Source organism: Capsicum annuum, chromosome 9 (assembly GCF_002878395.1).
Source record: "Capsicum annuum cultivar UCD-10X-F1 chromosome 9, UCD10Xv1.1, whole genome shotgun sequence".
Taxonomy (NCBI): Eukaryota; Viridiplantae; Streptophyta; class Magnoliopsida; order Solanales; family Solanaceae; genus Capsicum; species Capsicum annuum.
Window position 1 is genome coordinate 200,804,942 of NC_061119.1, and position 11,905 is coordinate 200,816,846.

At 30.8% G+C, this 11,905-nt stretch overlaps 1 protein-coding gene across 2 annotated transcripts; it reads left to right on the forward strand.

Moving 5' to 3' along the window:
- The first annotated feature begins 2,192 nt into the window (after positions 1–2,192).
- Positions 2,193–11,451, forward strand: LOC107878237 (homeobox-leucine zipper protein HDG2). Of its 2 annotated transcripts, none has more exons than XM_016725156.2 (13): positions 2,193–2,440; positions 3,242–3,345; positions 4,157–4,362; positions 4,460–4,577; positions 5,196–5,396; positions 6,205–6,702; positions 6,800–6,901; positions 7,505–7,705; positions 8,206–8,386; positions 9,027–9,304; positions 9,467–9,562; positions 10,051–10,434; positions 11,087–11,451. In XM_016725156.2, exons 2-12 carry the CDS (start codon positions 3,259–3,261, stop codon positions 10,414–10,416), a joined length of 2,334 nt encoding a protein of 777 aa, XP_016580642.1. In that variant the 5' UTR covers positions 2,193–2,440; positions 3,242–3,258; the 3' UTR covers positions 10,417–10,434; positions 11,087–11,451. The 2 variants fall into 2 exon arrangements, with proteins under 2 accessions (XP_016580642.1, XP_047252377.1); XM_047396421.1 differs by lacking the exon at positions 2,193–2,440 and adding an exon at positions 2,781–2,803.
- The last annotated feature ends 454 nt before the right edge of the window (positions 11,452–11,905 follow it).

Genomic DNA, 11,905 nt, shown 5'->3' on the forward strand with positions numbered 1-11,905 from the left:
GCAAGCGATATTTGGTTGGGTACTATTTCAACGATTCATTTGTAGTATTAGATCATTTTGTTAATGTTTTTTTTTTAAAAAATTATTTGTTTCATGACTAAATAATTATTCATTTCTTCAAAAATAGTACATTTAATACGTATATGAAAATATGAAAGCCATCATTTTCATTTCTTTTACATTTTAAGAATTTTCAGTATATGAAATGAATAACAAAAAAAACATTAAATAGTACCAATTTATATAGATATATTGATTTTTAAAAATATTATTAAGTGATGAAATAAATAAATTTTAAAAATTTTGAAAAGTACCAAATAAAATAATTTATTTCTTTAGTTTTATGTATAAACTTGGACACATAAACTACTTCATTGATGAGTAATGTGCATTGCATTACCAGAGGAATTATTTTTCTTTAAGTTGTGTGATTATCTAACATTTTTATCATGTGACATAATTTTTCTCATATTGAATAAAGAATAAATACAATTTATTTTTTTATTTTTGTAAGAAAGACAAAATAAATATAAAATTTAAAGTATATAATAAAATTGTTCTTCGATAATAAATATATCATGTTTATTTGTTTTTTAAAAAATAAATAAGATCAAATTTTAGTTAAATAAGTTTAATAAGTTAAATAAATCTATTTCTTATATCTTATATATAAAAAAGAAATTTTAATAACATGTCATGCAAACTAGGAGAGAAGAAATATTTTTGAAGTGTCAAGTATTTTTTGAAGAAAATAGGGATAATTGAGTGATATTCTTATCCTAAAAGACACAAAAGTGATATTTATAGGTAATTGTGAAAACATGGATCACAATCCATGGAAATTACTCTTCAATTGTCTCTCTTCTTTGTTAAATGCTAAAATATCTTATAATTAACTGACTTTCGAAGAAATTAAAGAAGATATTTATTAATCATAGGTTATGATGGAGTTGCATCAATGGCAGTCTCTATATTGCTGATCCTATAATTAATAATGCCTAATGTCTATAAATATCAATTTATTTATCTAATACGATTTTATAATTTTAATATGAGTTACATAAAATTGTTCCATTCGACTTTGTAATAGACCTCCTAAAGGAATGTATATTTTGATTTTACACTCACAAGATTGTTCTAAAGGTTATTGGTCAACTCAAAAGCAATCGGTTTATACATGCGAGATAACAAGTGTATTGGGTTATTTTAATTTTTTGACACAACTGATAATACTTGCGTAGTTAACACAAAATAAGATTACACGTGCGAGATAACACGTGTATCGGGTCATTTCACTTTTTTGACGTGACTGATAATACGTGCATAGTCAATACAAAATAAGATTGCACGTGCGAGATAACACGTGTATCGGGCTACTCCAACTATTTTGATGCGGTTGATGGAATTAAAATCGGATTTAACATGCTTGTTTAAGCTCTTCCATGCAATTTATATGGTAATGTTCAAATTCTTTCACACCATAAATCTTGTTCAATTATCTCTGCGAATTAAAATAAATAATCAACACACCTTAGAAAAGATTAAACATTTGCAATTGTTTGATTTTAATCTTTTCTAGTCGACTTGCATGGGCATGTTCAATTTTTTTCATACTATAAATCTAGATAGATTATTTCTACAAATTAAAATAAATAACCAACATACCTTAAAAAGATTAAATATTTTTAATTATGTACAACGCAGTTTTCACTACTTTACTTGAACAACAATTATATGAAAGGATTACAAAAACCGGATTTAACATGCTTATTTAAGCTCTTCCATGCGATTTACACGGGCATGTTTAAATTCTTTCACACTATAATCTTGATAAATTATCTCTATGAATTAAGATAAATAACCAACATACCTTTTTTTTTTTTTTTCTTTTAAAAGAGGCAACAATTTAAAATAAATAATCTATGATACCTTAATAAAAAGATTAAATATTTGAAATTATGGTCACATTATTAATTTAGAATCCAATAACATAAAAATTCGATTCAAATTTTAAATTCAATCATAAACTTCGAATCCTGACTCTGCCTCAGCTCTACACATGTACACTATTTCATCACTCTTTCTTGACCCCCACCCTGCCCCACCCCACCCCAACCCCACCCCTACCCGACCAACCACCACACACCCTCATGTATTGCAATAATAACATCTTCCTAAGCTACATTTAATGCAATTCACCCTCTCTACTTGACCTTGCAATAACTCCACCTTTCCTCATTTTTCTTTCTCCATAGCTTTCTCCTCCTATTCTCTAAATCTCACACTCAATCTACACATGAGGGAAAACCTCATCTCTCTCATAAATGGTCAAACTTATTTCACTATAAATAGAGCCCTCTCCTATTCACTATCCACACACAACACTAGTAGTATCTCCTACTTGTTAGATCTCAAAAACCTCTCCTCTAGTTCATAGCAAGTAAGTTCCTTTCACTAGAGTATATATATATACCCAACAAAGTCATTCTTTCATTTATTTTTCTCCTTTTAGATGCATTTATTCAGCCGACCCCAACTCTTTGGGCACTGAAGTGCAGTTGTTGATGTTGTTGTAGATGCATTTAATCCAGTTTTCCTATATATCATCATGCTTGTTTTAATTAATTTACACACGCTGACACACACATATATATATATACACACACATATATGGCTCGAACAAATCCTTTTTCTTGTAACATTTCAATGGGTTTTTCTATTTCACCTAGGGTTTTTAAGGTTGAGTCAATAATCTATATACATTAGTTTTCTCAATCAAGAAACACCTGATCAATGATCTGGGGTTAGACAAGGATCCCTACCTATATATGTGTTGGATTTTTCAATATTTTTTTGGAGTCAATAATTTGATATACTTTTTTTTTTTTTTGCTTAAATTTTGATATACCTTTCCTATATACATGTAGATGTCTTTTAAATACTCCTACAAAGACATCTACATTAATTTCAATGGGAATAAAACGTAGTCAAATCTTGTTCTCCATTTTGCACAAGGTCAAGAAAAGGACCACATCTCAAATAGTGTGGCTTACACAGTCTCGAATTACAATTGATTAAAAATTAAAAAACATGTATTCGTTTTACGTTTCCTCTTTATTCTTTTTTTTTTTTTAATTATTATTATTATTATTATATATAGCACTTTATTTTATTAAAAACAAAAAACACTTTGACATTTTCTTTTGTGTGTGACAATTTTTTGATTAAATTAATTTTTCAGGATTTGGAGAGTAGGGAATGCCGGCCAGAAACTCCGGTCCGGCAAGAATGATGCCGTCGTTGGTCGGAAGTGATGGAACTGATACTGGATTTCCGGTTGGTCAGGTAAAAGCTTATATACATCGATAGTGTAAATTATTAATTTTTGATTTCTTTCAAAAAGAGTATTAGTTTTTAAAATTTAAAAACAATTTCACTTAAATCTATCATTTTTCCCTTAGCAAAAATCGAATATGTATGTTATGATATGCTTAAATATAACAATTTTTAATGTTCTTACATAGTATAGCTACATAAAATGTTATGTTATGTTAAAGCTTGATTAATTAATTTTTTTAAAACTTCTTAATCAGTCAAATAAATTCATATAAATTGAAACGAAAGAAGCACCTATGAAGAGAGGAAATAATGTTGAACCCTTTTTAAAAGGTTGGAAAAAGAAAATTATTTTTGATGATATGTCTGAAATAATGTTAACCCTTTTTAAAAGGTTCGAAAAAGAAAACCAATTTTGATGATATGTCTTTAATTCCTTTATGATTAATTTTCGTATTGATTAAGATAATAGTTTTCATATTTTCGAGTGAAAAATCCTTCTCGAAACTTGTAAACCGAGTCAAGGTCTTTTCTCATTTTATTTTATTTTAATTATTATTTATTTTATTTTAGTACTGGTCAACAAACAGTTGACTAAATTCCAGACATTTTCAACATTGCCTTTTTTAATACTAAGTCAAACTAATTAAATAAGACAAAACTTTTTCAAAGAGAAACACAAATGTCCCTTTCCCTTGGTCTTCTTGTCTATTTTTTTTAATATACTTCATAGTATTCTTTCTTCACTTCCTTTCCACAAAGATCAAATGAATTTTAATTTTAGCTTAATTATTTACTAATTTAATTTGTGTTATTACAGCCAAGTAACATGATTGATGTTCAAGTTCATTCACTGGACATATCAAATAACACATCAGAAAGTGATGTGCCTCAAGACATTGGAACCAAATCTGGCAACTCTGGTGGCGATGCTGATCATGCTGAACAAGACGAAGATGCCAATAATAGTAGGAAGCGAAAGCGCTACCATCGTCACACTCAGCATCAGATTCAGGAACTTGAAGCGTAAGCCTTAATTATCCAGCTTAATTATATTATATACACTGACAATATAAATCGATATATTTTTATTTATTTATTCGATTTGATTTTTTTTGTTTAGGTACTTTAAGGATTGCCCACACCCAGATGACAAGCAAAGGAAGGAGCTGAGTCGAGTGTTAGGGTTGGATCCTTTGCAGATCAAATTTTGGTTTCAAAACAAGAGGACTCAGATGAAGGTATACTACATTTGTAATATATTATGTCACAATTTTTTTTTTTAATCAGTTTTTAAAAAAATTAAAATATGACGCATTTCTTTATTAAAAACAATTTCATATAAATTGGTCTATGTTATTCTTGATGACATATGTTTTTATAGCCACATAAATATTAACATGTTAATTTATTGTCTAAATATATTTACTGAATTTCATAAAACATATGTATAACTTGAGCCATAACAACTGATTTTTCCGAACTCATATGTTAAATCCTACATCTACAGAGTATCAATATGAGTATGAACAAGTTAAACATGGCTAATTATGTAATTTTCTTACCTTTGGCGCCTTTATACAGTTAGTCAATCAACGATATACATAAATTATACATTAATTATATAAGATTATGCACATTCACACACACATAGTGGTAGAACCAAGATTTTTACTGAGGAGGTTTAGAATATAATTAAAGTAGTAAACACACAAAAAGAACAAGAGAGACATCTGCTATATATGCATAAAAAAACAATGTTGACCTTATATGTCGTGTAGTTTTTTAATGGAAACCCCTTACGATACCCTGACTTCGCCCCTATATGTTGAGCTAATTCTTTTTTTTTTTGATGAAAGAATCAACATGAGAGGCACGAGAACACACATCTAAGAGCTGAAAATGAGAAGTTTAAGTCTGAAGTGATGCGTTACAGAGAAGCTTTAGGGAATGTATCTTGCCCTAATTGTGGTGTTGGCCAACCCCAACGTGTCCTTATTAATGAAATGTCTTTTGATGAACGCCAATTGAGGTTGGAAAATGCTCGACTCAGAGAAGAGGTATGTCTGATCGAGCCCCGAGCTTGTGGTCATTTGTCTGTGGATTCAATTACCTTTTACAAGAATAATATTAGTATTAGTTATTGAATCTACGTAATTTAAGCTGATCAAACTAGTTTATAAGAATCTTTTGACTTGTTAGGTATGTGTTTGATAAATACTAAACATGATCAAATTTAGTCGTGATAAGTTCGTCAATCCCAACTTATGTTTTCACAACTTATATAAGTATAGAGTTATTCGACTTATTAATTATATGTTTGATAAAATACTACAGACATCAAATTAGTAGTCATAAGTTTATTATTCCGACTTATGTTTTCACAACTTATATATGAGTATTTTTGGTTTGATCAAATCTTTTATGATTTATCCTTACTATCTTTGGTAATCTCCAAAATATAATTTCTTAATCATTTTCTTATTATATTTCCATTTTTTTTATTTAATCTAAAATTGCTTTAAAATTTTGTTTTTTTCTTATAAATAACTTTGAGGATATTTGAGTCGTGTAAGATGGATATAGTCAAGTATATTTACTTGCCTTTAAGATGATATGGTAGTTTTTAAAAACATTATACGAGTTTAACTTCTATATACTAATACATTATGAATCATCTAAAAGATAACTATAAGTAATCACCCATAAAAAGTAAGACAAATTACATGCTACCACCAATTTAAATACACGTATAGTATAATAAGGTAAATTTGTTTGTCACATGATGGTTGCAACTAATACAATATAATTTTATGTTTCCTTTGTTCCACACCATTTTCACCCTCTTTTTTTCTTTTTAATACATAGATTGTACGCATCACAAGTGAAGCTGGCAGATATGTTGGAAGATCTCTATTTCAAAACACTACATTTCAAAACAACCACAATGGTTACAACTCTCCTACTCCTGCTGATTTTGGAGTTCTTCCTCCATATTCAACGCCACAAAGCGTTGTCGATGGGGGAGAGGCATTCAACAACAACAATGAGGTTGATATTGTTGATCATCAAGATATTAGTATAATGAGTTCAATGATTGCACCAACTGAAGTTGAAAAGCAATTTATCATTGAACTTGCTCTTGTTGCCATGGAAGAGTTTGTTCAAATGGCACATATGAAGGAACCACTATGGTTCTCTAGCAATATTGACAATGGAACAAGTTTGTTGAATGAAGAAGAATACTTTAGGTTTTTTCCAAGGGGTATTGGACCTAGACCTATTGGATTTAATACCGAGGCTTCTAGGGACACTGCTATTGTCATAATGAACCCTATCAACCTTGTTGAGATCCTCATGGAGGCGGTAAGTTTTTTTTTTAAATCATGTTTAATTATAGTTGGATTTAAGTTATATATAATGATAGCGTAAATAATTCTTATGTTTCTTTTGTGATTTCCAGAATCATTGGTCTAGTCTGTTCGCTAATATTGTTTCAAGGGCATCAACTATTGATGTTCTATCAACTGCAGTCGGTGGAAACTACAATGGGGCTATGCAAGTGGTAATAAATATATACTTACATTTTCTTTTATTCATCAAACTATTTACCAATATGATATATTTATATGAACTTCATTATCTTGTTTATAGTACACTTAAAAAAGAATAATTCCTCTCAAATATTATGGCATGTTTTATGATATAAGTTTCAAAAATCTTATAGAACACGAATGTTATGTCTTGTTTAAGACTATAAGTTGAGGGAAAAAAGTTTTAAGATTAAAAGGTACAATAAAGTTTCAAGTTTTTTTTTTTTGAAACTTTGAATCAATAATCAAATAGGTTCACGTGAAATATTGAAATTGAGGGGGTACTTGTTGCATTTAGATTAGACCAAGTTACATATTTGATCAATCGGGAAAAAATAATTACATTTCTAGCTAAATATACAAAAACAAATGCTTATAGTATTATGTATATACAAATATTGTATGTTGATACACAGAAGTTTTTTAATGTACCGACTATATTTTTTGATGAACGGATATGCAGTATAAAATTCTTTTTAAATTACTGCATTGTGCTTCACCAATTGTCAGAAACATTCTTTTATATTATTAACATCAATGTATAAAAGTTAAACTCTTTGTGTTCGTTTTTGTAGATTTTCGCTGAATTTCAAGTGCCGTCACCACAAGTTCCAACAAGAGAATGCTACTTTGTTAGGTACTGCAAGCATAGGGCTGATGGAACATGGGCTGTTATGGACGTTTCATTGGACCAGATCCGGGCTGGCGCAGCGCTTAGGTGCCGGAGAAGGCCCTCCGGATGCCTTATTCAAGAGTTGCCGAATGGCTGCTCTAAGGTAAAATACAATTCAATATAGCATATACTGGTCACTTTTCGATCCCGTTTTTAGAAAATAGTCATCATTTTGGGTTTCAATATCTATAGGTAAAATTTTTGGATATTATCTCAGAATTTCATGTGTAAAATTTGAAAAATTAAGATAATCTCTATTTCTACAATTATGGAGGTTAAATAGTGGCTATTTGTAAAAATTTACCTAAGGCGATACATTGTTATATAAATGAATTTAACTTATATACACTCGGAATATACATAGCTAGCTTTATTTTTCATGCTATTAGAATAAGCGATTTTATCGCTACAAAAATTATTCTTCACAAATTTTAAAGACTTATTTTCTTAAACTTTTGTTCTGGTCAAACCCCTTTGAATAAATAAAATGGATGGAATACTATAATTGATTACTTATTGTTCCTTCTCTAATTGTAGCCTTGTTAGTTTCTTAATTATGCTCATAATTCTTATTTATTAACATATTTTTTTTTTGTTCCCTAGGTGACATGGGTTGAACATGTTGAAGTTGATGACACATTAGTGCACAATATTTACAAGCCACTAGTGAGCTCTGGTCTTGCATTTGGTGCACAGCGTTGGGTTGCTACTCTTGATAGGCAGTGTGAACGTCTTGCTAGTGCTTTGGCCACATATAGTCCAACCAATAGCGTTACTGATATGGGTACGTAATTCTATTTTAGTTTGTTTCAGTTTGTGTGATACATAAAAATCGATACATTTTTAGATTTGGAAAATACTCATTTACCCTTAGCAAGAAACTTATATAACCATTAACATGTTATGACATATTTATTGAGACATAAGATTTAAAAGTTTTATCGCCATGTAAATGTTAAGGAGTATTTAGACCATAAATTTCAAATTATGTAGGCTGATTTAAGCAAATGTTCCCTTTTTAGGCTCCCACTTAGAGTTTGTCCCTATTTTTAAAAATTGTATAAGCCCTTAGTAAATTACCCTTTCCGACAAGGTTAGGTTCAGATCAAATGTTTGCTCATATAGTTCTCTCAACCTCTTATTAGACACATGCATATTTTTTCATAAGATTTTCAGTTAATGGATGTTTAAACCATACATGGTATAAAAGGTCCATAAGTTGTACGAGAAATAAAAAAAAGTATTTACTAAATAGTTATTTCAGAAATGGGATAATTGGTGAAAATTTCTAAAGTTTACATTTCTTTCTAAGTTTTTTGTCGATTCAAAGTATGTCACACCAATTGAGACAGATAGATGGAACACTATATGATCTTTAATGTTGTGACCACAACTGCGTAATCTTTTTCTTCTTGTGCATGTAGTGTTATCAACTCAAGAGAGCAGACGGAGTATGATGAAGTTAGCTGAGAGGATGGTGAACAGTTTTGGTTCTGGAGTGAGTGCTTCTGTTGGTAATCACTGGACAACCTTAGCAACAGGAAGTGGCACTGATGAAAATGTTAGAATTATGACTAGGAAAAGTGTTGATGATCCTGGCAGACCACCTGGTGTTGTCCTAAGTGCTGCTACCTCTTTCTGGCTGCCGGTTCCTCCGAAAATGGTGTTCGATTACCTCCGTGATGAAAGCAGGCGTACCGAGGTAATGTTATTAGTGTTTCTAGAAAAAAGAATTTAAGTTATATATACTGATCGCCTCTGTTCAAAAATGTCCAAAAGAACATAGGTTAAAGTAGTCGATTTCATTAAAATGGTATGATATGTTTAAGTAATTTCTGATATATTATTTGTCATGTGATAACAGTGGGACATTCTCTCGAATGGAGGTACCATTCAAGAAATGGCTCATATTGCTAATGGCAGAGAAACAGGCAACTGTGTCTCTTTATTGAAGGTCCATGTAAGTCTTCTACAATCTTCAGTTTTTCTTTATTTCTTCCTTCATAAAAAATGATTTTACTCGAGCGTTCCATGCTCTGTGATTATTTCATTTAAAAAATTTTAGCAAAGGATATATGTTTATTTAATTAATGATATCCTTAATAAGTCTTTTCATATGAAAATTCTTTTTCATAAGGATTGACGGTGCGACTTGAATTCAAGATCTTCGTCTACTATGACACCATGTGAAATAAACTAGCATGGTTATTTTATCTAAAAAAAAGTACTTTATTTTTCAAAAAGAGTATACTTCTATTTACTTGATTACATTTTCAACACGTCCCTTCACATGAAAACTATTTTAGACAATAAATAGTGGTGAGACTTGACTACACGACTTCTATCTAGCATGACGATCTCATAGAGAAATACTTAACTGTAGAAATTTATAAGCTTTAAATCCTGATTCCGTTTTTGAATTTAGTTTCGATTTTTGTAAAATTGTAGGGGCAAACCGAAAGCCAAAGCAACATGCTGATACTCCAAGAGTGCAGCACAGATCTAACAGGCTCCTTTGTGATCTATGCACCTATTGATATCAATTCAATGAACGTTGTGTTGAATGGCGGTGATCCTGATTTCGTTGCACTTTTGCCTTCCGGTTTCGCCATTCTCCCTGATGGACCACCTGCAGGCAACTGCCGCGGCGCTTACAATGATGGTTCTGGTGGTTCTCTCTTGACCGTGGCGTTCCAGATTCTGGTTAACTCAGTTCCAACTGCTAGGCTTTCATTGGGATCAGTTGCTACTGTGAATAACCTGATTTCTTGCACAGTGGATAGGATCAAGGGTTCTCTCTTTCCAGAGGCCTGACTGTGTTCGTCCTGAGTTGTAAGTACATCTAATTTCTTCGTTGTTATTGAAATATTGGTCACTGTCATGAAGTTTCAAATTCCACAGGTAAAATCTCATGATGAAGTTTACCTGTGAAATTTAGAACTTCATAGTCATCACTATTTTTCAGAATTGGGTCGAAAAGTGACTGGCGTTTAGGATGGTCTTAGACAAGTTGTTTTCGACACAATTTAATTACTCCTTAATTTCATTTTATGTAACAATGTTTTTCAGGCGTAGAGTTTCAGATTTTTTTTAAATAAATCCCAAATATACCTTTATAACCATGACATTTCTAATGGTTATATAAGGCCATATCATTAATGCTAGAAAATGAGAAATTTTAAAATTAAAGAGTTTTCAAGTATAGAAACAACTTATTCTTTTTTTTTTTTTAATTTAGAAAAGGTATCACATTAAAAAGAACAAAGGACGTAATATCCTTTACTGAGTTTTATCTTGTATACATACATATACTCTCTGACAGTAGGAAAGAACTTCACATGTCGTTGAAAAAGATAATGACACTTAAGTACTGGTCGTAACATTTAAATTGTATTAACAGCGTAGAATTACTTTACATTGTCAGTATGTATAAATTAAATATCATAACGAGTGTTATATTTTGTAATTTTTTGGTTATTTGCAGATATAGAAAAGATGGATAGGAATAAGGGGAAGTCAACAGCGCACCTTGGATCCTTTTACTACAAAGTTTATTTTAGTTTTAGGCTAAGAGGTTCGTGAAATGACTTCTTGTGGCAATATTCCAAATAGGAAAAAATATTATATAGAAAAATAGGGGTTTATTTTCTTTATGTTATGTGACTAGTATTTCAAAACTTTGAGCCAGAGGATCTGGCAAACTCTATTGTCTGCCTTATGCTTTATTATAGTTATCAAAGTGTATGTGACTTTCTAGTCATTCAAAGCTTGTAAGGGCATTTGGCAAACTCTATTGTATGCCTTATGCTTTATTATAGTTATCAAAGTATATCAAGCTTTGGGGTATTATTTGCTCTGTGTTATTCCTTTCTTTCAGTTTCTTGAGATGAATGTTTTGCAGATTTTGTTTATTTATTGGGAAAAAGGATAAATATGTCCTTTTATTCTGAGAAAAAGATTAATTTCTGACCTTCATTATATTTTTCGCAAAAAAATTACCCTTAGTGGTAATCAAGTGGAGAGGTGGACACCACATTACTTGCCGCCTCAACAACACCCTCATTTTACCCCCTCCCCTCCTCTTGTGGTATCAGTTGCTTCGAGTTTCCTCTTTAAGTTGCTTGAGATGAATGGTTTGTCGACTTTGTTTGTTTATTTGAAAAAAGGTCAAACGTGTTCTTTTACTGTGCAAAAAGGATTAATTCAATCTGCGTTGTACTTTTCGCACAAAAATACCCTCAGTGGTAGTCAAGTGGGGGTCAGTTGGACACCACATTACTTCCCACCTCACCAATACACTCAC